Raw genomic sequence first — 27,182 nt, 5'->3', positions numbered from 1 at the left:
GTCTCGGTTTAAAACATTCTGGATCAAAGCTTCTGTACTAAAATATGATGATATAATGACTAAAGGATTTAGTTTGTTTATTATTTAATGAATATTATTCATAAAAGTCTTCGTCGTTTTAATTAAATAAATTAATTAAACATATACTTGTTAGCTCGGTGGTTGAAACTATGTTTATAACTAGCCCAATATGCATTCATTCAAACATACTACACAAATGAAACTACAAGCTTTATTCCACGTTATCGTAAAATTAAGCAAAAAATATGCATTCACATGACCATTCTTTATCAAAACGTACTAAATTGTATGTTCCTCATGAAATACACTGCGTATCGCACACACATACGAGGTGTGTTCAAAAAATAAGGTGACGGTTTCAAATTTCGTGGGCTACGTACATTCGACTTTCGATGTTCACGGTTTCAGCAATATAGCAAGTTTAGTTTGTTTGTGGCATAAATAAAGACAAGTGTTTTGCGTGTTCGGCGATTTACTGCTATCAAAAAAAATGGATCAAAGAAGTTGCATCACATTTTGTGTAAAAAATGGAATTAAGAGCTCAAAAACACTTGAAATGTTGATAGTGGCATATGGTGAGAGAACTCTGAGTTAAAAAAATTTTTACAAGTGGTAATAGCTTTTCACAGAAGGTCGAGAAGATGTGAATACCGACGCTCGCTTTCGGAAATTTTGTGCATGAAACATGTGGCAGCGAACTTCGTTTCAAAATTGCTGAATTGTGACCAAAACAACATCACATAGGCATCGCTCAGAATTCGCTGAATGGCGTCAACGGTGATCCACATTTGTTTAAAATAGTCATAACTGGTACGAATCAAGGGTATGTGGTTATGACATCGAAACCAAAGCTCAATCGTCCCAATGGAAGAGTCCAGGAGAGCTAAGAGTCGGTAGCAGAAAATCGCCGAACACGCAAAACTTGCTTTATTTATGCCTCTCAGAAATAAACTAAACATGCTATATTGCTGAAACTGTGAATATATCTGCTAGACGAGTGTAGCAATAAAAAAATAATAATAATCGGAAGCCGAAGGTATGTACTCCGTGATATTTGAAACCACCACTTTATTTTTTGAACACACCTCGTATATACATAACTAATAATGCACATATAGCTATACTTGTGGGTATAAATATGTTTCAAATGTGTCAACTTTTTACATATAAAAAACATTAATGCACGTTTTACTTACACAGTTTAATCAAGAACGTCTTAAGTGTCGGACGCGTTCGCTTGAAGAACTAATCGGATTTGAATTGCTTCATAATTATAACTTTCTTTCATGTGCTGCTAGCAGTTTTCAAAATGCGTCAGACGTATTTATTAATTATTCCATTGATCTGCATCTATGGCACAATTTCTACTAACACGATAGACACGAACAGTTGCCCCATAGATTGTAGCTGTTTCGCCCGTACTGTTCGCTGTGTACACGCAAATTTGGATTACATCCCACGAAACCTAAGCAACGATACCCAGTTAATGTAAGTAAACATATTTTTTTTTCAATACAAAAATATTTATTATTAAGAACTCAAAGAATTACTGTATTTTTTGACAGAATACTTGTTTTCATAGTTATAATATATGTAACAAAATACCATACGAATTGCAGATTATTCAAATCTTTTGTCGGTTATCGAAGTTTGAAGGATGCATATGCTAAGTAAATAATAACGAATTATAGGTAACAAGCACTGTGCCCAAGTTTCTTTTATAAAATACGATTTACAAAAGGTCTCACCGAATTTTTGTTGTATGCCCTACAGTACATTGATTAAAGAAATATAGGCTAGTTCTGCATTCCGACTGGATTTGAAAAGCACAACTTTACACAATCCGACCAGTGATGATTGTACCTACAACGGTACTTTTTTCAGTATAATTAATTTTAAAATAATACAGAAATAAAATTTGACAACTTTCGGTAAAATTTAGACATTAAAAAATTTTTCTCAAAAAGACAGCGAAAAATTGTAGAAGAAAAAATTGAGAACTTGTCAATAACTTATTTTCGGCACGAAACACGAGTGTGTTTCTGCAATGAAAAAGCTGCTCATAAATTTTTTTTTCTTTAAATGCTCATAACTTAGTCAAAACTGAACCGATTTGAATAATTTTGGGTTCAAAATGATCGCCATTACTTACACGAGCGATTTCATGTAGAAACAGTTGCAAACAAGAGGTTGAATTTTTTTTTTATTTTGCAAAAAACAAAAAGTGCGAAACAGGTTTTTTACTCAAAAATTCATTACTCAAAAACAACTCATTTTAGCTACTAGGCATTCAGCTCAATTAAAGTTTGAGATGTCCTTTTGATTTGGAAAAAGTTATAAAAAAAAAATACACTTTTTGAAATATTGAATTTCGAAAAAATTTCAATTTTTTTCTTTTTTGCTAAATAAAAAGTGTTCAACTACTTTTATGCAATTGTTTCTACATGAAGTTGCTCGTGTAAGTAATTACGAGCATTTTGAACCCAGAATTATTAAAATCAGTTCATTTTTGACTAAGTTCTGGGCATTTCAAAAAAATTTTTCTTATATAATTAAAAAAAAAACGAGTTTGAACCGACAAAAAAAATGGCCGATAACTCTTGAAAAAAAATTTTTTCAGGCGAAAAAAAAATACGTGCCTCATTATTTTGACCAGAGAGCAATATATTTCAGTTACATCGAAATCGAAGAACATGACCCGAATAGCCCGGTTGAATTGAAATGGAAAGCATCTGCTGTCATTTCCTGTCACCATTCTGACCATTGACGACGCTTGAAATGGTCAAGAGGCTTTAGTTCTTGAGTCAATTGCACCTTGCAAGCGTGTAAATACAAGTCTTAATGCATAAAGTTCATTAAAGACGAGCGTGAGAGATGCAATTGTTGGGCACGACGAGGAGTTGATGTGGACGGCTCTTCAACCACACTATCGCGAACAGCAGCAATATTTTCTGCAGTACGAGTTGTACGAGCATGCACTGGTGCTTTCACATCTCCTACAGGCCCAGGTTGCTCAAACTTTTTGCACAATTTTTCCGATTGTACGCACATTTGGACGATTAAATTGACCGAATAAATCACGAAGTGCGTAATAAGCTTCAATAACTTTAACGCGTTGCTCGATTGTGTATCTTTTCATCGTTCAAATTAAGTTGGTCTGACATTCAAAAATGTCAAATGAAATGCAGAAAGAAACTTGACGTTTAGGTGTGGTTCACATTCAACATCGGCCCTTAAAATTGAACCATCCTTTATATAGCATCCTTTGTTGGGTGTTTGACCAAGTTTCTTCTCCAATTCGGATCTTAATGTTGTTCTACAGGTTCAAATCACTTTCTCAATGTGAATAGGTTTAAAAATTTTACAGTTGGTTATATAAATTCAATATAATTTTATAAAATTAGAATGCTTTTTTTTTCGAAAAATTTCTAGTACATCAGCTATCATATTCTCAGTTGAAACGTATTTTAATTCTATATCCCCATTATTAACAACCGAAGTGTTGTCTGATGTCAATGTGCTTTGATCTAGCATGCTATACTAGATTTTTAGCTAGGCTCTGGTTGCTGAGATTGTCATCATTAGGACAATTGGACAATTACACAACCAATCTCAATCTCAAATGCAATGGTTCCTTCGCAGTTGATGACACTGCCATATACTCAGCCTCCGTGGTACTCAAGGCCACGGATCCCTGTTTCTCGAACTTCCACGAAATTGGTCCACCGACCAAGAAAAACATATATCCGGTGTATGGTCTGCGATTACTTATATAACTGCCAAAGTTCGCATCTACCTTCCTTCAAGCGCCTGGGCGCATGCACCATAATTCTGCTTCAGATCTATTGTAGCTGCTAGCTGCTGAAGCATTACATGCTTCACACCTGCAACATGTTCACTATGTGGGTTCTTGCTCCTCAGTGCCACCTTCACCAATGATAAATATCTGGTCTTGAAGTTAAAGTTTGCCACATTAACTGGCCGATCGCTGATTGATATGCCGTTAGATCTTCTACGACGCATCTTTCGCTGACACATGTTACTTGATACTCTGTGTCTAATGGCGTTGCTGTGACCCTACATTGTTGCATGCTGTGACGCTGTAGCATATTTTTGATATAAAGTGACTTGCTCAGTGATATGTCGCTTACTTTGCCATCGCGCTAGAGTATCACACACAATTTTATTGCATGAACTCGAATAGATCGGTTTCCAATCTGTTTTTTGACTTGGCTAAAATCTTATCGTTCGAACAGATTGCTATTTGTTGAAATAGAAAATTTCAAGCCGTTATATTTTATTGCGTCTATATAAAGTTCATTCAAAACTCGAGTATGACTCTATTATGTGGAATCCGATTTACAATTTCCATGCTACTAGAATATAAAGAGTAGCCTACGAGGGTGCAACATAAGTTCAATCGCTTTGCACTCTAACTAATAAAATTTGAGGGTGAGAGATGTTAATTAGTTTGAAGACAGCAAAATAATAATCCAGTCTCTTGTGTTTGTTTACCACGTAATCAGTGGTTCTACTGACAGTTCTGATTAGTTTTAATACACCCATCAAAGGTCTTCGTGTTCAAAATCCATATCCATGTGTTAACACCTAATAGTTTTGTGCGCCAATAACCAGAGCACTTTTGGAGTATAATGAAAGCTCAAAAAATAAAAAAAATATTGATTTTTCATCTCGGAGGTCTGCTTTTAAATCCTCCATTGGCGCTCTGTACTGTTAGTTTATATTACTCTTCTATGGAAGATGTTATTAGCTTTTAAATTAGTTGCAAGTAAAATTCTATACCTCTAGTATGTAAGATATACCGGTCATGTCTTACTCTAAACCAATCGAATTGGAAATTAAACGTAGTCTTATCTGTAAGTATTACCTTCATTTAGTGCTCCTGGTCGGTATGATTCTGAAACGGGTTGGTGTCGAAATTCTGTATGTACAAAATTCTAAAAACAAAATTCTGCTTTTTAAAAGTCTGCTTTTTAAAATTCTGCTTTTTTAAAATTCTGCTTTCTAAAATTCTGTATTACAAAATTCTGTATTAAAATAGAATGTTAACAATGGTAAAGAGGTAATGTAATTATTTAATTTATTATTATTATTATTTTTTATTATTATTCGAGATATTAAATAAAAAATAATAATACAATAATAATTTTTTTCTTCAGTTTCGATACAATCCACAGTATTTTTGCGTAGAACTTCTTTTCGCGTGGGCGGCCTTCGGCCGCGCTTCACAAAAATAACCCTCTTCAGTCCAACTCCGGCTACGCAATCCACCGTATTTTTGCGTAGAACTCCTTTTCGAGTGGGCGCCCTTCGACCGCGCTTCAAAAAAATAACCCTCATCAGTCCAACTCCGGCTACGCAATCCACAGTATTTTTGCGTGGAACCCCTTTCCGTGTTAAAATCATTGAGGCCTTCCAGCCTTTTTTTTTATTCAATATCTCGAAAACTAAGCGAGATATCAAAAAATTTTACTCGTTCATTTCGTTTTCTTTTGTCGATTTCTATAAGAATCCGCCATAAGATTGCGGCGCCACGGAAACAGCAGAATCCCCTCGTACATATGTATGTACATACCTACATTAATTATAGTTGATAACAGTTATATATTGGTATGTACATATGTTTGCAATCAAATATTACCTGGATATGAGAACTTTGACTCTCTTCTTGTATGACGAAAATCACAAAACTTGAATAAAGCAGAATTTTTCGCATTAAACATGCAGAATTTTAGAAAGCAGAATTTTAAAAAGCAGAATTTTAAAAAAGCAGAATTTTAAAAAGCAGAATTTTTTTGCAATTTACAGAATTTTGCACCCAGAATTTTGTAATACAGAATAATGACACGCTCCCTTCTGAAACCATAAGCTTAATAAAAAATTAAATGAAATGAATCAACCGAGAGAATTTCAATGCAATTGCCAGACAGTTTCAATCAATTGTAATGAATGAAATCATTTGTCATCATTTATTATAATTTTTATTAATTCACTGCAAAATATAGCGAGGTTAGAAGTAAGTTAATAGAGTTTGAAAAGACCTCTACTGAAATTTGCCGGGAAACTTTCTTTGGAACATTTTAGCTCTCCATCGACCCTACAAATTTCATATTTTTTAGACTTAAAAAAATAAGAGTTAAAAGGAATCACACGGGTAAAAAGTAGAGAGCAATTTTTTATTATGAACGATATAAGTGGCTAATTCCAAATATTTTGGAATAACTGCAGATCTGAGTCCGGGCCTTAGCTCTTTTGTTGAGAAACTGTTTATGCCTAGCTGAACCGCTTACTTTAACATTTTTATTAATTTTTTGCCTACGGTACCTTTGTGGAAGGTTACATACTCTAGTAGCTCCTATTTTTAAAAGTGTAAATATACTTGATTTCCATTAATCAACATGGCTTTGTCGTCTTTCTACCAAATTCCTAAAAAAATAAAAATAATAAAAATTACCACATACAATTCTGTTAGGATTTTGGCCAAGAGCCTCCTTTCTCCTATTTGTGTGTGTCTTGATGTTGTTCCACAAAGGGAGGGACCTTCAGTTTTAAGTCGATTCCGGACGGAATATGGTTTTTATGAGGAGCTTTTTCATGGCAGAAATACATTCGGAGGTTCGCCATTGCCTGCCGAGGGGCGACCGCTATTAAAAAAAAATTCGAAAAGATTCGAACTTACGCATTTCCGAAAGGTAGTCACGCATCCACTCATTCGGTTACGGCGGCCGTCTCAAATTGCTAAAAGGCTCTATAATTTTTGATAACTGACACTCCTTAATTTAAAATTGAGATTTGTACGTATTAAGAAAGAGGAAGAATGTGATATCCCAGGAATGCGTATTATTAATTCCTTCCGTTGCCTATTACAATGGAGCTCAGGCATGTTCTTCTCTAGTGCAGCTTATATTTTTGCTGTTTTCTCCGCTCAGATTTTGAAGAGGATACGGACTTTATTTATGTTTGTCACTTCAATATAAATTCCTCAGTCAATCTTGGTTCGTTAACCTTCATACTTTCTGTTGCTGAAGGTGGAATTCATTCAACAAAAGCTTATGTAGACGAAGATAGCCCTCGTATCATTTTCAAAATTGCTCTGCAATTCTTTATCCAGTATTCAAAAGTTGCAATAAGAACAGTATTACTCTTATTATGAATTAATATTTATTAGTATTTTATACTCTATTTTACACTTATTCTTAATTCTATTATTTTAGCTTAAATAAATTTACCTTATACAGATTTGACACTGTGATTTAAAAGTTTTTAATATAGTCTATGCAATTTCTTCTGAATACGAGTATATTCATATTATATTATTTCTTTATATTCTCTGGGAGGGTGTTAAATAGCTGAAGTCCCTTATAAAAGAGCGAGTTTTGTGTCGCTGTGGTAGTCTTGAATTTTATTCTGAAATTATTCGGGTATAGGAAGGTATTTTTGAATATATTTGTATATAATATATAATATATTTATGTGTTATATTATATTTTACCATTTCAGCATTTCAAGCATTATTTTGACGGTGTTTCATTTTAATATGCATTTCAGGATGTATAGGTATATAGGATGGTTGAACAGTATTCAAAATGTGGCTTAATATTATAAATATTTTTGAAGTTATTGTGCCGACTTTACTTCGTATCCTTTTAAGCCAACTACTCTTGTTTCCAACTTGTTTGCACATATATACGAGGTGCGTTCAAAAAGTATAGCGAATTTTGTGTTTTTTCAAAAATTATCTATTTATTCATTCATATCTATTTTGTCCCCTTCGAGGTAATCCCCATGAGATATTATGCACTTGTGCCAACGTTTTCTCCAATCTTCGAAGCACTTCAAAAAATAATTTTTTTATCTTGTTCAGCTCCTCCTTCGATGCCGTCTTTATCTCGCCAATCGTAGCGTAGCGTCATCCTTTCATGAGCCTCTTCAGTTTCGGCAACAAGAAAAAGTCACAGGGGGCCAGATCTGGGGAATACGGTGACTGTGGCATCATTAGTGTGTTGTTTTTGGCCAAAAAGTCGCGTGCAAGCAACGGTGTGTGAGCAGGAGCGTTATCGTGATGCAAGAGCCACTTTTTGTTCTTCTACAAAGTCGGGCGTTTCTGGCGGATTGCTTTGCGCAAATTGCGCATAACTTGCAGGTAATATTCCTTATTGACCGTTTTACCCTGTGGCAAGAACTCTTGATGCACAACGTACCTGCAATCGAAGAAAATGATAAGCAAAACTTTTACATTCGACCGAACTTGGCGCGATTTTTTCGGTCTTGGTTCTGGCGGCAGATTCCATTGAGATGATTGAGCTTTGGTTTCCACGTCATAACCATAAATCCACGATTCGTCACCAGTTATGACCCTCTGGAGCAAATTTGGGTCATCGCGGACAGAGTCCAACATCTCATTAGCAATGTTCATGCGATGCTGCTTTTGGTCGAAATTGAGCAGTTTTGGTACGAATTTTGCGGCGACCCGTCTCATGGCCAAATCATTGAAAAAAATTGAATAGCACGAGCCAATTGATATGTCTAGGGCCTCAGCAACTTCTCTAACGGTGATTCGACGATTGGCCAATACCATTTTATTCACTTCATCAATTTTCCGGGCGTCCGGCACGCTTTTCGTCGTTCATATCTTCTCGGCCTACTGAGAAGATTTTGTACCACCGATAAACGTTGCTTTGGTCCAAAGTAGCTTCTCCGTATGACACAGTTAACATTCGGAATGCATCCGTGCACTTAATTTCGTTTTTCTCACAAAATTTGATACAGGTTCTTTGATTCATATTTTTAAATAGGTAAAAATCGAAGACGAGCCGAAAGACGTGCAAGCAAAACAGGTGTCAACAATTAACTGAACATTCAAAATGGCCAATTTTTTCTTTACATGAATTTATTTCCATAAATTTTGTTTTCTGTTCGTTTATTATTATTAACTATATTTATTAGTATTATTAATTTTAGTTTATCACCTTTTTATTGTGATAATAAAACCCATTGGATCCTGTTTTAATTTCCTGTTTTATGCTGATGATATTAAAATTTTCACATTCGTTAAAAACTTAGCAGAATCTGCTTTCACGTAACTTTCGCGAAACATATAAACTATTTGCATATATTGTACCGTATTCCTGGAAATGTAGAACATGCGCTAAATGGAAAATATTATATCAAGGTGAAACTTCCACTTTATTGTACTAGAAGTCAATGAGCTTTAAAAGTAGCCAGAATTTTATCTGAAGGTTCTGAGTTAGGTTAGGTTAGGTTGTAATGGTTGCCTAGAGAGTGGGCCCACTTGGGGGGAAGAAGTTTGGTTCATTCTTTGTGATACCATTGCAGGAGGAAAAAGAGGAGGAAAAAGAGGTGAAGGGAAAAATGACGGGAAAAGGAGCGGGGTGGGGAGTGTTGAGTATTTGTGGACTATGAACGGTGACTAATTTGCGGTTGTGTTAGCCGTTTTATGCTGTTGATGAAGTTCATCAGATTTTTGATATCAAGACCTGTTATATCAGCAGGCACAGAAAAGTGAGAACCAAGATGCTTAAATTTTAGTCTCACGAGAGCGGGGCAGCTAAGGAGCAGGTGCTGAGATGATTCCACCTCATCCTCCATACAGCTGACGCAAAAAGGACTCGAAGTAATTCCGAGTCTCACGGCATGTATACCCCACGGATAGTGCCCTGTGAGGATGACCAAAAATTTTGAGAGTTGAGATTTTGTCGTCCTTAGTATATCTCTCGAACGCCTTCTATCCGAACGTGGTCAGAAGGACTTCGCAACCTTACACGTTCGTGTACTTGCCCAGCGCTCGCTGAGTTGGTGCAAAGCCCATTCTTCAAGATAATTCGGATCCTCTCCTTTGGCCAGGCATTCCCTGACCAGTTTCGAGTACATCATAATAGAACCTAGGACCCTAATTGCCGCTTGGGTATCGGAGTAAATATTTACCTTCTTAACAGTTAGTACGCAAGTAAAAAACCAGTCAGCTGCTTCTTTGATTGCCGCCACCTCTGCTTGGAACACACTGCAGTGATCCGGTAACCTGAATTTGAGTTTGATGCGGAGCTCTTTGCAGAATACTTCTCCTTCAACCCTACCGTGCAACTTCTAGCCATCCGTGAACAGGTTAACCAGGTCCCCAGGTGTTGCCCCCGGTCCACTCCTCCCTTGATGGAATGTGGGTGGAGAAAGTTTCGCTTGGAATAAGCGAGGGTACACACTGATCCGTCGACGTGGAGATGAACTCAAAGATTCTGAGGGCGCTTGAGTGCCCATATGTGAGATTGAGCCTATAGTCCAAACCCCTCAGTCTGATTGCGGTACGTCCAGCAGTAATTCTGCCTGCCATGTCTATAGGTACCACATTTAACGTTACATTAAGCGTTAGAGTAGGAGTAGTTCGAAGCGCCCCACTCATTCCAATGAGTGCAGACCTTTGAACTCTCTCTAGCCTTTTAACTGAAGTCAGTCATCCTCTCCAATGAGTTCCACCAGACAACGACTCCATATAACAAGATTGGCTTTATTATGGTATTATAGAGCCAAAATACAACTCTAGGCGAGAGGACCCATCTTTTGCCAATTGCGGCGTTGCATCCATACAAGGCGATTGTTACCTTCCTTACACCTCAATGTTAGGCTTCCACGTTAGTTTACTGTCAAGGATTAGACCTAGGTACTTCACCTTGTCAGAAAGCTCCAACGGAGCACTCCCCATTGAAGGGAGTTGAGCTCTGGGTATTTTATATTTCCTCGTGAAAAGGATGAGCTACACCGTAAGAGGATTCACCGAGAAGCCGCGGTCCGCTGCCTGTCGAACAACTGAGTTAAAAGTTGGAAATTTTGATGAAAATTTGCCAAATTTTTATATATTTTTGAAACTTATCTTTATATGGTGTTTGTTGTAGTATGAACTTTAATTTTTAAAAAATACCTACTTGAAATTAATAAATGACGCTGACAGTACATATCATTATCGGTGCCTGCTATTTAAATGAATACCATTGAAAAAAGAAGATCTCTTTTAACGTGCTCATTTGTTGTTAAACTTATAAATGGGTCGATTTATTATCCTTTCCTTTTAAATGAAATTGCACTTCATGTCACTTATAAAACCCTTTGGCTTTTTAAATTCTTTAACTTAGATTTCTTCAGAACCATTTATGGTGCTCCTATCTTTCCTACTAGTGCAGAATTAAATCTGGTTCTCCATGCCGCCTTCAGGCCTACATTAAAGTTTTAGAATTATGTGTAATATGTATATATGCAAGTATACGTATTTAAGTATATAATAGCTGACCTTTGAGAAAAAGATTCTGCGCAAGATTTTTGACCCTTGCACGTTAACAACGGAGAGTATCGCTGGCGATGGAACGATGAGCTGTATAGCTTCGGCGTTCCATAGTATCAGGACAGCGAATAAAGATCTAGCGGCTACGGGTCATGTTGTCCGAATGGATACAAACGCTCCGGCTCTGAAAGTATTCGATGCGGTACCAGCTGGTGGTAGCAGGGGAAGAGGAAGGACCTGATCTTTCCTACACAAAAGAAGTCCTTCGCTTGATGTGTCCAACTGGCGCCGGTTAGCACGAGAAGGAAACGACTGGCGCGCTATGTTAAACTCGGCCAAAATCGCATAAGCGGTTATCGCGCCAATTAAGAACAAGAAGAATAGTTGACCTTCCCCCATTTCCAACTGAAAACATTGAAGAATACTTAAGACATTGCAACACATTCCGCTTTAACACAGCTTTTATAAAAGGAAACTCCTTTTCGAGCTCTTTGTCGAAATGTCGCTTTCCTTTTGGAATCATTTTTTTTTTATTAAAATAGTAATTAAAAATTAGGAGGTAAACATGTCAGTTTTATTTACTTATACGGGTAGTACTTTCCAAGCAACGTTTTTCTTATATCATATTTAATATTTATTCCTAATATTGCTTTTGTTTTCATTCCTTCGTGAAACTGTTCATATATCATATTATTTTACAGAGATTTGCGCTATAACCACATCGAAGAAATACTGGCGGGCGAACTTTTTGGATTAACTCACATTTCAACGCTATTTCTTAACTACAATAACATAAGAGTAATAGATGAAAATGCATTTTCTGGACTCATTAATCTAAAACTAATGTATTTGGGCAATAATCAAATTGAAGACTTCCCAGTGAATTTAATTCAACCACTTAAAAACCTCAAAGCAATGTAAGTATCAAACCATACTACAAACCTTTCCTTCCACAAAATTGTAATTTTCAGAAATGTAAAAAGCGCGACATTTTACTAATTAATGTGAAGTAATTAATATAAAGAATAAATGCGATTACCTAAAAGTAACCATATACTACTTGCCGGTTTGCGTCAACCTTTAAAAATTTCACCAACAGCCCTTTATCATAGCAACTAAGCTTGGTACCCGTACGATATATAATATATGAAAATTATGGGTCAACCACAAACAAAATAGTGAAGGTAAAAATTAAATAAGTCTAATTAATTAATTAAAACACAAAATGCGAATTGCACCTTCACATACAGTCACTCGCACCTTATTTGATACATATACGATTTTTTGTAAAGTGTCCTATATTTCATAACGTGAAAATGGAAAAAGAGAGTATACAGATATTTTATTTATTTTGCTTTATTTAATTTCTCAACATAAATTATAAAAAAGTGTTCACTCATTCCATTGTAATGCAAAGATTAAACAAAAACATGCAAAGCATTCACGGCGCGGTTTAAATTAAACAGTTGCCTAAGCACGAAGCAACGAAGCGCCGGCTTGCCAGTTTGCCAATTTGATCGGTACCAAAAAATGAAAAAAGAGCATTGCTAAACTAACAGAAATAAGCCGAAAAGCAAACTAAATAAACTATTCTACTGAACTTCTACTACTAACTTAATAATAAAACCCTGGTCAATTTTTATTTCAATATAGTTTTTTTTTAACTTATTTTCCGTAATACAAAGTACAGGTATATATATGTATGTACAATTTATAATATATTTCGATATTTGATAATAATTTCGATATTTATAAGCGATATTTAATAATGAACGACCCAGAACTGAAACTATAACTTGACGAGCAGTCGTTGCTACAACTTAACAAAAGGGACGTGACGACGACAGAGGACAGTTTTTATAAGTTTTTTATAATAGCGATCGCCCCTCGGCAAGCACTGGTAACGCTCCGAGTGTATTTCTGCCATGAAAAAAACTCCTCATAAAATATATGAAACTGTTGCCCCTTCCATTTGTGGAACAACTTTTAAACGCACTCCACAAATAGGAGGAGGATCTCATCCAAACACCCAAAAAGAGTGTTCCCGCCAATTATATATATAAATGGTGATCAGATTGGAGGTAGTTTTTCCGATAGGGATTTTTTTTACAGATCGCGCATGGCTGCTGTCAAACTAAATTTATAATTTTTTCAGTATTTATTGACATTTCATCATGAAAAGACTAACGCCTCAACCACGCTTCCAAATCGTACAATTGTATTAAGAAAATCGACACTCTGTGAAAAGTGTACTCGTACATCGCGCGCTCAGGTCAACTTATGGTGTACATAACTATCTTACCGAACGTATTACTCGGCAAATCATCGGCAAAATTGAGAATAATTTTACATTACTGTACGAGTATGATAATCGACTGATTAGACTACGTACAGCCCGAAGTGAATAGATTAATACGGCTGTAAATGAGAGTTTTGATCTCAAAATCTTGGCCTATCTTATGGAACTACTTGGACGATTCCCCGAAGATCCGAATGATTTCGGGCTAAAGAACAACTATTACATCCATTGAAATCAACTGTTTGGTGCGACCTATGAGCTGGAGGAATCATCGGCCCATATTTCTGCAAAGAACAAGCTGGCCCCAGTGTAGCAGTGAATGGCGAACGTTATTGCGCCATGATAAACATCTTTTTGATGACAGAAATTGAATCCCGTGATTTAGTTTCGACAACACGGCGCTTCTTGCCAACAGCCCGTGAAACAATAGATTAATTGCGTCCTCGTTTCGGTGAGCAATCTACCTCTCGTCCCGGAATCGTGGATTGGTCACCAAGATTGTCTGATATCATACCTTTGGACTTTTATTTTTGGAGATATGTTACATTACTAAAGGAGTTATTCAAAATTGTTGTTTACAGATGGCGAATTATGAGTTGCTGCCAATATTTGAAAGGGCTCATCTTTGAATTTTTGTTGTTTAGTTTCAATTTAAAATCCGATAACTGTAAATTGATCACCCTTTATATATATCATGTTTTAAGGGTAGAATGAATTCGGATCAGCTGAAATTGCTATAAATCACAATATCAAAGTACCTAAAGTCATTCACTATCTCAATGCTAAAACAATTTGTACTGCATTTGTTTCTGGAATTGTAAGTAACTTTATATATATATATATATATATATATATATATATAATTGACGCGTACACCCTTTGCGGGAGTTTGGCCGAGCTCCTCCTCCTATTTGTGGTGCTCGTCTTGATCTACAGTTTTAAGCCGACTCCGAACGGCAGATATTTTTATGAGGAGCTTTTTCATGGCAAAAATACACTCGGAGGTTTGCCATTGCCTGCCGATTTTCTATATATATATACCATGGCACCCATTTGTTTATAAACGTCTTCAATTTCTTCAAGTATTTTGCTTCAGATACTCTTAACAGTTTGGACCTATAGGGTATGTACACAGTAACCCTGCTTCAAATTGTTTTTTATGTGTGGAACTCATTTTCTAAAAACAACATTCGTTATCTAAATTTCCAACAAAACAAACCAAACAACGTGTACTGCAAAAGGACTTTTTTCAGCGGAATCACAAGTTTGAATTTGAAGTTCAAGCTTTTGTTTGTATGTACCTGAAGTATATGGCTGTTCATCAGATTATTTCAATATTACTGGTATCTGATGCATCACGAATATTACTATTTCAGTCATTTAATTGTTATTTAGGCGCAATACTCTGAAAAGTAATGAAATACATAACAGCGACATTGAGCGACAAGGAGCAGCAGGACGCTTGTATTTTGATTGTAGTACAAAGGATCAAACCATTTTGCATACTTTCAAGAAAAGTTAATCATTTCGAAATTATAATTAGCGCGTACACCCCTTTTGGGTGTTACGCCGAGCTCCTCCTCCTATTTGTGGTGTGCGTCTTGATGCTGTTCCACCAAGGCAGTGACCTACAGTTTCAAACCGACTCCGAACGACAAATATTTTTTATGAGAAGCTTTTTCATGGCAGAAATACGCTCAGAGGTTTGCCATTGCCTGCCGAGGCAAAAACTTTTTTCGAATGGTAGTCACGTACGAACTCATCCGGCTGCCGTAGCCACTATTCTACAAGAGATTAATTAGGTTCAGCAAGAGTGGCAGCGTAATCGTGGCCTATGTTAATGTGCGAGGGGCAAAGCAACGAGAGCGGCAACTGCTAGCAGGCGTTGTTAAAAGTCAAAAACCTAAGGGAAACTGTTTGGTACAATGCCACATACCACGCGTCGTATATTCGCTGCATTAAGTCAAAGTATCGACAAGATGCGCTTAGAGCATGCAGCGCATTTAAAACAGTCTAAGACGATGCAGCATCACTTCTGGCCGGAATGTATCCAATCGATATATTAGCAGAAGAGGCAGCAAGCCTTTTCGGGAGTAAAATCGTATGCGCTGCGGCAAGAGAAGCCAGCATGCAAATCTGACAAAAAAGAAACAATTCGACAAACGACCGTTGGACATACATATCTTTGCATTCCGGACTTAAAGTACAGGCGGAAGAGAACGCATAGTGATGTGAATTTCTACTTAGCCCAGTTCTTAGCTGGGTGCGGATGCTTTAAGTCCTATCTGCAACGTCATTGAAGATGTGCACCAAGTGCTCTTCGAATGTACTCGATTTGATAGCACAAGACAAAGACTTCGCTGCATATTCGGAGAAAACTACATACTAGAATCACTCGTTTGAAGCATGCTGGAATGTATGTAGTGTAAACAATGCAGTTTAGAGATCGCCTTTGCTGGATATTTTCCGCTCATTATATACCCTCTGTTCAACTAGTGGTTGAGAAATATTCATCACTGTACTGGTCTTAAAACAAACGGTGACCTTGTGCACAAAAGTCGAAACCACGAACAATTTTCTGAAATAGTTCGCAATATTACATAATTTTGTAACGTAGATATGTAAAAGCGTATGTATTATTGCAATGAATTGTATTGAATTTAATTTAATGTATTTGCGTATAATCAATAACCCCATGTGGATATTCAATAAAGACGGTGTTCGTAGCCAAAATGGTCTACAAATTTACTTCTATTATGTTTTTAACGGGGAAAATGTGCCCGTTGTAGCATAACACGTGAACAGTTCCATATCAGTCATGTCTGCATAATACCTGCACTACGCTTCGGATCCATATCTTGATAGAATCTAAAGTCCTCCCAAATGTCCAGTTTTTCAGTACTTTCAATCAAATAAGGATTCAGAATTATGAGGTACTGAAATTTGTCCATAGTATGGCTGAATAAATTGCAAGTTCCTAACCCCCTCTGCGGAAGTACAGAGCCGTGTACCGCCGTGTTCGGCTGTGGTTATCAAAGTTTTATTTATTGACCCATAACGGTCATACAACGCGAGCCATGTGGGATCGCTACCGGAGCTCAGAAAGGAAAAGAGACGTATTATCAGAAAGATAAAACAAGAGGCCGAAACAGGTGCAAGGAGCTTGAGATGCTGGCCAATAAGAACAACGCCCAAAAATTCTACCAGAAGGTTTTGAGACCGGACGTGTTCCTGTAAGAATAAAGACGTCGATCTGGTGACTGGCATTCAGAGTGTACTTAAATTATGAAGGGGGCACTTTTCGAACCTGTTAAATAGTGACAGTTGCGCATGTCACAGAGAATGTGAAGAAGTACTGGCTGAGCTATTCAAACATGGCGGCGAGGAGCTGATAAGGTGCATGCATCAGCTTTTATGCAAAATATGGTGGGATAAAAGAATGACTGGAATTCAAGTGTGCTCTGTCCAATCCAAAAGAAGGGTGATGCTGCAATCTGTCAATTATAGCGGGATTAGTCTTCTAAATATCGCGTATAGGGTTCTAGTCATCAACAAACTGATTGGACCTTATCAGTGTGGCTTTAGACCTGGAAAGTTCACCATAGACCAGATATTCACAATACGACAAGCCTTGGAAAAGGTCCATGAAAGGAAAATTGACACACATCATCTTTTCGTCAACTTTAAAGCTGCATTTGACAGTACGAAAAGGAGTTACCTATATGTCACGATATTTGAATTTGGTATCCCCGCAAAACTAATACGGTTATGCAAGACGACGTTGCTCAATACCAGCTGCGTCGTCAGAATTGGGTAGGACCTCTCCAAGCCATTTGATACCAAAAGAAGTTTCAGACAGGATGACTCGGTAGGGTGTGACTTCTTTAACCTGAAGATCGTGCGAGCCGCAGAACTTAATTGCTCAGGCACTATTTTTTATAAAAGCGTACAATTGTTGGCGTATGCCGATGATATTGACATCATCGGTCTTAACAACCGCGCTGTTAGTTCTGCCTTTTAGAAACTGGATAAATAAGCAAAGCGAATGGGGACAAAATGAATACCTCTTGTAATCAAACTACCAGTCGGCACGCTCGCGTATCGCCACTAACTTCACTATTGAGAGTTATGATTTCGAGGTTGTAGAAGACTTCGTTTATTTAGGAACCAGAATTAACACCGATAACAATATCAGCCATGAAATTAAACGTAGAATCTCCCTTATCATTAAGTTTTACTTTGGACTAAGTAGGCAGTTGAGTAGTCAAATCCTCTCTCTGCGAGGCTCTCGTCATGCCCGTCCTAACGTATGGCACAGAAGGATGACAATATCAGATGAGGCACCGCTTGGAGTCTTTGAGAGAAAGATTCTGCGGAACATTTGCAGGCTTTTGCATGTTGACGATGGCGAATATCGACATAGACATAGCGCAGCGAATAAAGATCCAGCGGCTACGTTCGCTGGGACATGTCGTCCGAATGGAAACAAATGCTCCTACTCTGGAAGTATTCAATGCGGTAGCAGCTGGTGGTAGCAGCGGAAGAGGAAGACCTTCTCTGCGTTGGAAAGATCTGGTGGGGAAGGACTTGGTGTGTCCAACTGGCGCCCTGATATTAAGATTTATTTTTAAAATGACTGATAATAAGTTTTCGCTGATGAACTGTCGTAGTCCAACTGTGGTCCAATTTCGAAAAAATAATTTTTCTGCACTCTATTCCAATGCATAACGAATATAATGGCTAAAGCACAAAAACGGAAACAATATGAGATAGGCTGATACATTATTTTTGGTTGCGTTTTACTTTTTAACGATACATGATTATTTGAAACTATAAGTATTCAAATGTGTTTGAAAAATTTTTATTTCTTTCCGAATTCCGTTTTTATAGATGGTTAAAACTTTTGATAGATCCTGGTCGAAATATGCTATTTTTAAACTAATTTTGTAATTAGTTTACTATATAACGGAGGGCATTTATTGATTGCCCTGAATTATTTTCCTTCCCTTTACTGAGCAAACATTAATTTTAAAAGCACTGTGGACTACTTTTCGCTGTTTAAATAGTTATAAATCATTGAATACTAAGAATAAGAGCTAAATAATCGACGGAAATTACTGTGAAATTACTTAAATTTATTGTCAAGAAGAAATTACGCCTAAAGAGCAAACCTTATGTATGCATGCATCAGATTATCAAAGCGTATTATTATAAGAAATACATCAACTTTATATTAAAATATACCCCTATTTTTATATTTACAGATACTTGGAAAACAATGGTATTAAGGAAATTCGCAAGGGTACATTCGAAAATTTATTGCATCTTAGCTATATGTAAGTTGAAGTCCAAATCTATATTTATTTACAAACCTACATTTATATATATTTATATAAAGAACATATACCTATACAAATAAAATTGGCACTTAAATCCTTTGTTGGGTATTTAGCCGAGCTCCTCCTCTTACTTGTGGTGTACGTGTACGAGGAACCTACAGTTTTAAGCCAACTCCGAATGGCAGATATTTTTATGAGGAGCTTTTTCATGGCAGAAATACACTCGGAGGTTTGCCATTGCCTGCCGAGGGGCGACCGCTATTAGAAACATGTTTTTCTTAATTTTGGTGTTTCACCGAGATTTGAACCTACGTTCTCTCTGTGAATTCCGAATGGTAGTTACGCACCAACCCATTCGGCTACGGCGGCCGCCTTAGATTATTAGAATATTCTTCGTAAATTTAAGGAAAAATTTATAACTTATTATTATTTCTTTTTTTTAGATCTTTGTATAACAATAAACTTACCACTATTCCATCGGATGAGTTTTCTTTCTTACCAAGTTTAAAAAACTTACGGCTTGATAACAATCCTTTAAGTTGTGATTGTGCAGTTCATTCACTTTGGTGGCATCACAAAGAAGGAATCGGAATTTCAAACAACATTCGACACAATCATACCCAAGTCACGCTCACTTGTGAGTCTTCAAAATCTGTACACCACGAGTTTACAAAACTTCAAGTAGAGGATTTTAAATGCAGTAAGTGTGAGAAAAATGTTAACTTAAAACATATAAATATATGTACGTATGTAATATATATGTATGTAATCTATTATCATTATTATTATTATTATTATTATCCCACGCCACTCTCCCTCCTGCATACCGCGTGAGGCGGCGGCAATTTTTACCGAGCACAATGGCAGTTTCGGCCTGCAAGTCGTGTCGGTACTTTTATAAAGGGTTTTTCAATTGGCGCGGGTCGATTTTGGCGCCCTGTGGCAGCCATTTTGTTTTGGTGACATCTGTCAAATCTTTTGTTTATTATTCAGTTGTTTATGCCAAATCATTATGGCAAGTTACACGATTGAACAGCACGTTCAAATGATAAAGCTTTATTATCAAAATGAGTGTTCATTAAAGCAAACGTTGCGCGCATTGCGCCCATTTTTCGGTAGACGTGGTGGCCCTTCCAATTTCTTATGGCCCATATTGAACCATATGGACCTAGACGACATGTGGTTCCAGCAGGACGGCGCTACGTGCCACACAGCAAACTCCATTTTATTCCATTTCAACATCTACCCGCCCTTATTGAAAAACCCTATATAAATATTTTGTTAGTTTTGGTTTAAAAATTTTCGAGTTATCCGTGTCATTTGCATGATTATCGCTCTTTGAATTGTATGGTGGATTTTTTTTTGTTCTATTGTTTTTATGTGGCGGTTAAGCCAGTTGCAGATATTATTATTGGTACTTTTTTTATTTCAATTGCGATTGGAGCATATTTAGAAATTTTTTCTTGCTCTTTTTGGATTAAATTATTACCATTAGGGACTGCAACATCAATCAGATACATTTCTTTTTATTTTTTTTTTGATAAGTGTCCCAGTGTTCGCTCTGTCTCAGTAAAGCTTTACTTCTTCGTTTTCCACTACGGTTTGAGGTACATATTTGTAATAAGGTTCATTGGTGTTGTTTGTTAACGTATATTTAAAAGCCAGTTGTTTTTGGACAATTTTGGCTGCTATTTTGTGTCTCTCAGTGTAATCGGTTCCTGCAAGTATTGAGCATCCACTTATGATATGTTCTATTGTCTCTTTTTGCTGATAACATTTTCTGCGAAGATCGGAATCTAAACTCTCTTTGAGGATATATTTTCAGCAGTTATTCGTTGCAATTATCCAGTCTCGAATTGCTAGCAGAAACCCTTCAGTTTCCGGAAACAGACGGCGTTGCGTTAACCATTTGTAAAATAGTTCTGTGTTTATTCTATTGTTAAGCATTATGTTGATATGTTTTCCATGTATTGGTTTTTGTTTCCACGTTTGTTTCTTTGACTCAGTTGTTATTATTTGTGTGGTGATGTTTTCCTGTTTTAAGTTTAGTGGGGTGAAATCATCATCTGCCTTGGCTATTGATTTGTGTAGTTGTGTTTGTTGGTTGCCAAAGTATTCCCTTGGATTTTTTATTTGTGTACTGTTTTATTATTGTTGTTGTTATTATTATTATTATTATTTGCATGAGAACTAATTTTAAATAATTAATCCACTAAAGATAAGCGCTTTCTACTAGAGCCTTCGGCTCATGTTACTGTTGTACAAATTTAAAGATAAATATGTAAGGTGTTACTACAAACTATCTTACATCTACATAGTTTATTTTTGTATGCTGATAAATGTATTTACATATACCTATGTCTAAGATATTACACAGTTTTAAGAATTTGATAATTACACTGATGTTAGCATGTTCGGTGTCTTACTTTAAGGTCTTGACTAGAGCCAACTGGTGTGTAATTTGGCTTCATACCGGTGGAATTCTGCTCTTTATAGTGATAGTGGTAGTTTGTCCACTCTTTTTCATTAAGTTGCGTATGTCTGTTTTAGTGAAGTGCGGATATAATATTTTTAGTTCCCTTCCTGCTTCTTTAGCGCGTGCATCTGCAAGTTGCCTTTTATCTATAAAATATCAGAATCATATAAAGTAATATTATATTCCGAAGTTTCAAGTTATTATATAAAGTGTGATTTTTTAAGAGCTATAGGAAAGTTTTTCAAAAAAGCACTCGTAAAATTCAGAAAAATGCATGCAATTTTTATTTAAATCGATAGTACAGTCGATATAATTTAATGTTTGAAGATTATTTCATGCAAATGTTGACCGCGACTGCGCTTCAAATGGTCCATCCGCATAGTCCAATTTTGGCATACTCTTTCCAATGTTTCGGCCGGTATCTCACATATAAACGCTTTAATGTTGCACGTGGTAGCGGCAGGCTAATCACCTACTCTATCAGAAATCATATAGATTAACGAAACCAACGCAAGACGAATCTTGTCGAGCCCTATGCTCACGAGAAGAGTGAACAAGTAAAAAAAAAGCAACGGTAAATGATAGTCATCTTTGATTCTCTTCAGCAAATATTTTTATCTTCCTCAAGAAAAATTCGCTTATGGACAGCTCAGGCGCGTTAGGAAAGATGTCGCGGGCTCGATGTATAAATGAACGAGTCTTGCTTTGAAAAATATTTGTTTGAGTTTATGATCGAATTGTACATCTCTATTGCCCAAAATATAATAATTTAATCATTCTAGCTGAATGTAGAGTGGGCGTTGAATATGCATGGGGAAACAAAGGTAAATTTATAATTTGCTCATGTTAAAATTTGTTCGCAAAACTGATATCCACAAAGCCATTCAGAAAGAGAGACAGACATAAGCTTGATTTAGTACACGCAAGACTTCACTACTACAGATCACATCCAAAAATATTGGCAGCTTTGAAATATTCTTCACTCAATTTAAGAAAGGATGGAGTATTTTTGATTAACAATTAGCTGTATAATCTTAATAACTATATTGTAATGTATTATTGTATAAAAATGGTTTCAAATAAAATAAATAAATATATATCCATCAAATATTATACCTGAGACTAATTACAGAGAATTCTGCCGATAAGAGTCAGTTGATAGAATTCGAAAAAAAGTTTTAACTTAGTCCTTACAATTGCATAATTCATAATTTTTTTTCATTCTGATTATAGATCTCCCTATGATTATACTGGCGCCCCAGGACCAATTGATAATTCCTGGAACATCTTTCACTTTAGAATGTGATGCAGATGGAGACCCTGCACCTGATATTTTATGGTACTTTAACGAACACCCATTAGAACAAGACGGCCGTATAACATTAGATAATGAAAACACCGAGCTAAATATAAATAATGCTAAAGAAGAAGACACAGGTAAGTTGATCTGTTATTTCACAGAGAAATTCCCATACTAGCATACTTATATATTAATTCATAAATTTAACCCCTTTTCTTGAAAAAGTTTGCCAAGTAATCCATTGTGTAATACGTTGTGGATGGAATATTAAAGCGACAGTTAACCAAAAGAAGATGCTATTTATTGGAAAAACAAATCGCATTCGTTTATATATTTAAATATCCTTTAAATAATAAATTATCTAATTATTTTGAAGACAAAATTAGAGCGAAAATTGTTTCTAATAAGTAGCCGTTGCTCCTTCAAAGTCAGTAGCAAAAACTCTGCTATGAAAAAGCTTTTCATAAAACTATCTTCAACATACAAGTATAACTGTAAGAACAACTTCAAGACGCACACAACCAATAGCGATTTAAATTCTGTCAAAGACCTAATAGAAAATGTACAACACTCTACAAATGATAACACATCAATAACATAAGTTCACGCGTTTTCACATTTTTTCTTTTTTTTGCACATTCTCAAGTTATTTTATAAAAACATAATTCATTTGAAACTTTATTCAAAATACTAGAAAAATGTTCCTTTCAAGAGACTGACGGTGTAAAAAATATAAAGAAAGTATCGCATAAATTGTTTTTACATCCATATTAATATAAACGTTCGCCTTATTCGACACGATATGTCATTTATTATTCGTGATAAAAGGTGCATATACCTCGATGCCTTCTTCACGGCATTTTAAAATTTAAACGACTGTCAATCACCACTTATCAGTTTTTGACTTTACAGTTTCAGTCACTAAATTTGTCTACATAAATTTAATGCCTCTCTGTCTCAGTTTTGTGCTCAGCTAATTCAAGGTCCATCGACGTTAACCATGCCTTGATTCTGCTACTGATTCGTTAGCAACCATCTAATTTTCTTGGAAGTGTTTTGCTTGCACCGCGATATCACCTGCAACTAATCTTTGGGAAACCACTGGGGACACGTTGTACTCCTCATTGCTTAGCCCCTTCTAATCATGGGCTTACGGTATATTTTATATACCCAATTATATTCCCAATTCTAATAATGTAGATTTTTAGTATAAGCTGGCAGATACTTGTGTTAAAAGTGTTTTTAATGCCCAGAGTTACCATGCCTTCCTAGTCATTGAAGCTGTAATAATATCTCTCCCGATAAAATACTCTTGGCTTTTAGTGAGGTTGGATTTGATATGCCAATTAAACAACTAGTAAATACGTAACCTGCTGGTTAGTCGGAAAATAACTTCCAATTTAGGTCTATCTTGCACCGCTCGCACAGTCTGTAGATGAACTCCTGAAGGAGGTGATCTTTTTCCTCTTCTGTGGAGCCTGGCCGTCAACGATATGCTTTTGATGCTCGATTGTCGGGGCTATAAAGTAATTACTTATGCAGATGACATAGTTGTTGCCAGTTTGAATGTGAATCCTCAGAAAGCAGATGGTGCTTTCTTCGATGAAATACACAATTCCACAATTTGTGAAGCCAATATTAAATGGGTAAAGGCTAGATATTTAGGTGTAATTTTCAACAAGAAACTAAATTGGAGCATAAATATAGTAAAGAAAGTCCCTGTATTCCTATTCTCATGCAAAAAGGCAATAGGACACAAGTGGGGTCTTTCTCCGAAGACCACTCACTGTATATGATTGTTATCAGACCCATCGTCCTCTACAGAATTATAATCTGATGCACAGATCTCGACAAGGCAACGATTAGAAACATGTTTCAGAGGGTCCAACGTATGGCGCTTATACGTATCAGCGGTGCTCTAGAACTCCATCCTCTGAAGCTCTGAAAACTCTTTTCTTCTTACCTCCCCTAGATTTAGTTGGTAAGCAGAGTACATGAGTGGGTTGACAATATACCTGGTCGGAAAAACTGACAATAAAGTAGGCTTTGGTGTCTACTGTAAGAAGCCAAAAGTAAGCGTTTCGGCTCGTGTTCCTAGTCACTGGAGCGTATTTCAGGTTGAAATTTTAGCCATTAATCAGGTAGCTATCTGGTTAGGCAAAAATGAGACTACCTTCAGAGCAATCTATATTTACTCCGATAGCCTAGCGGTGATTAAATCCCTTGGTGGGGTTGTCACTAATCACATTATTGTTCGCAAATGCCAGGAGTCTCTTAACGAGATGATGAAATATATGGATGCCAGGGCATAGGAACATACCAGATAATTGTGAGGCAGACAAATTATCGAGAGAGGGCACTACCGCTCGCTTCTCTCGTGATAGAGGTATAGCGCTCTATGCTACTGCGTGGTACAAGTAGCATTGTCTCCTCACCCAACACGAGATGGGTTGATAGTCTGGCATGTAATGCTATAAAAAGAATTTAACCAAAATGGGACGCTAGTCACTCAAAGGCGCTACTTATTCGGTCAAGGAAAAACATTTCTATGTTAGTAGCACTAATCACAGGCCACTGTCTCATAGGTCGACATGCTCAAAGGTTAAACTATTGCAGAAGTTAAAAGAATTAGGAGGGGGAAGAGTACATTAAACACTTTCTCTGTTACTGTCCCGCGTGGCATTCGACTAGGTTGAGATAGTTTGGCTCATAGTGGTTATAAGTGCCTTCAGGGTTATAGTGCCTTAGGGTTATAGTGTCTTAGGGTTATAAGTGCCAGACAGAGCAATGGGCTTGCACTTAAAACAAAATGGTTTAACGAAGGGTAGCAGATAAACTGCAACTGTGGTTTCACAAGAGATCGGCAACCGTCTAAGCGAGTTGGTTTAGAGACCGACTGCCACTTCGACCTAACTTTCCTACTCCCAAGTGAATGGCAATCAGTGACTATGTCCACTTGCGTGGACTTCTACACACGAAACCATCCTTTTGTTGCCCTTGGTAAAAACGCAAGGGTTTGCAACTTCCACATCTTTGGAAAAGTGTGTTCGTTAAGAGAGATTTGGTATGTCGCTAAAAATATGTCTGGACGTTTGGTAATCACGGCTTTCCGGGCCTTATTTGGTATATCGTCTGAGCCTGGAATTTTTTAGGACTGAATTTTACTTCACGCCGCATCATCTACAACTCTGAAATTACTTATTTTTCTTTTAGCTTCAGAAAAGCAGCATTATTATCTCAAGAAGATAGATACATCTTCCTTTAGAAAACTGTCATCGATCTGCAGTTGGGATAGAAATTGCTTGCTCTTCTCCAATACGATATCATCCAGTGTTTTGTCTACAAAAAAAGTTAAATAAAAAAATAAAAAACAAAATCAACAAAAGATTTAAAAGTATTAGGAAAAGTTAATTTAACTTACCAAACAGCTTTTGAGTCAGTTCGGTAGTCATCTCTTACAAAACCTTTGTCTAATTCTGCCTTATAAAATATTAACAAAGCTTGAAGGTCTGTCTCGGTGACACGTTTTTTTATGAAATGAAGAGATGATTTTTGAACATCGAAATATCTGGGCTACTAGTAATTTGCTTAATCTTGGTTTCAAAGACAGTTTTTAGGACCATGATGACGATAAGTGAAAAGCCGCAATTCTCTTCCTAAAATTTGCACCAAAATAGCACAAGCTCCACTGAAACGGCCAGTATAAGTAGCTGGTGTGTCGCAGCACATTATTTGCATTTTATCATGAAGGTTCCAGTCAAAGAGAGCTGTTGAGACGGCCTTAGCTTGATGTCTAGTTTTGGCACTGCAAGAAGCTGTTCTCCATCACCAAACGAATCAACAAGTGGCAAGCATTCTTCTTTTGAACTTCGTACATCCAACCCGGATAATAGTTTTCCATCCCAATGGACTGTGACTACTCCAGGTACATTATTTAGAAAATCAGATTTTATTGCTTCTGCCCTTGATTTTCTAGTTTCAGTACGAATCCGCTGAATCGCGCATTTGTTTATAGGGAAATCATCGGTACTTAGTCCAAGCGCTTCTACCACCGCATTAGGAATGTAAACATAGTCTCTAATGCTTAACTGGCATCGATCTTTCTACCTCTTTTTGAACTTTGTTAATGCCAGGTAACATCCTGCAGGCTGACTTCAGAATTCAAGATCTGTCCTTCGTCTGAATCTTCTACACTTTCTAAGTTATTTGTGGTGGAAGTAGATGAAACAGCCAGAGATTTTCTTTGTCTTATAACCCTTTCCTCTTCTTCCAGTCGTCGTCGTCTAGATCTTTCTTTTTTTTCCGCCAATTTTTCGTCTACACCACCTAAGCATCCCGGGCGGCCTGGCACCCTCTGTTTCAGTAAAAAGAATTTGTTCTTCTCTATTTTCATTCTCTCAAAAGCATCAGCATGTGCAACGTCAAACAAATTATCAAGA

The 27,182-nt window shown here is 36.6% G+C and overlaps 1 protein-coding gene across 1 annotated transcript in view; it reads left to right on the top strand.

Annotated features, from left to right (window-relative positions):
• The first annotated feature begins 1,234 nt into the window (after positions 1-1,234).
• Positions 1,235-27,182, top strand: part of LOC129243117 (peroxidasin) — a 44,734-nt gene continuing 18,786 nt past the window's right edge. Inside the window, exons 1-5 of the mRNA XM_054880260.1 lie at positions 1,235-1,509; positions 12,031-12,246; positions 18,893-18,964; positions 19,411-19,667; positions 22,677-22,880. Of these exons, the coding sequence (XP_054736235.1) occupies positions 1,331-1,509; positions 12,031-12,246; positions 18,893-18,964; positions 19,411-19,667; positions 22,677-22,880 (928 nt within the window). The 5' untranslated portion in view covers positions 1,235-1,330. The remainder of the gene's footprint in view (positions 1,510-12,030; positions 12,247-18,892; positions 18,965-19,410; positions 19,668-22,676; positions 22,881-27,182) is intronic.

This window comes from Anastrepha obliqua, chromosome 3, assembly GCF_027943255.1.
Source record: "Anastrepha obliqua isolate idAnaObli1 chromosome 3, idAnaObli1_1.0, whole genome shotgun sequence".
In the NCBI taxonomy this organism is placed as follows: domain Eukaryota; kingdom Metazoa; phylum Arthropoda; class Insecta; order Diptera; family Tephritidae; genus Anastrepha; species Anastrepha obliqua.
The sequence above is the reverse complement of the archived record's forward strand: the minus strand, read 5'-3'. Positions and strand labels throughout refer to the sequence as shown.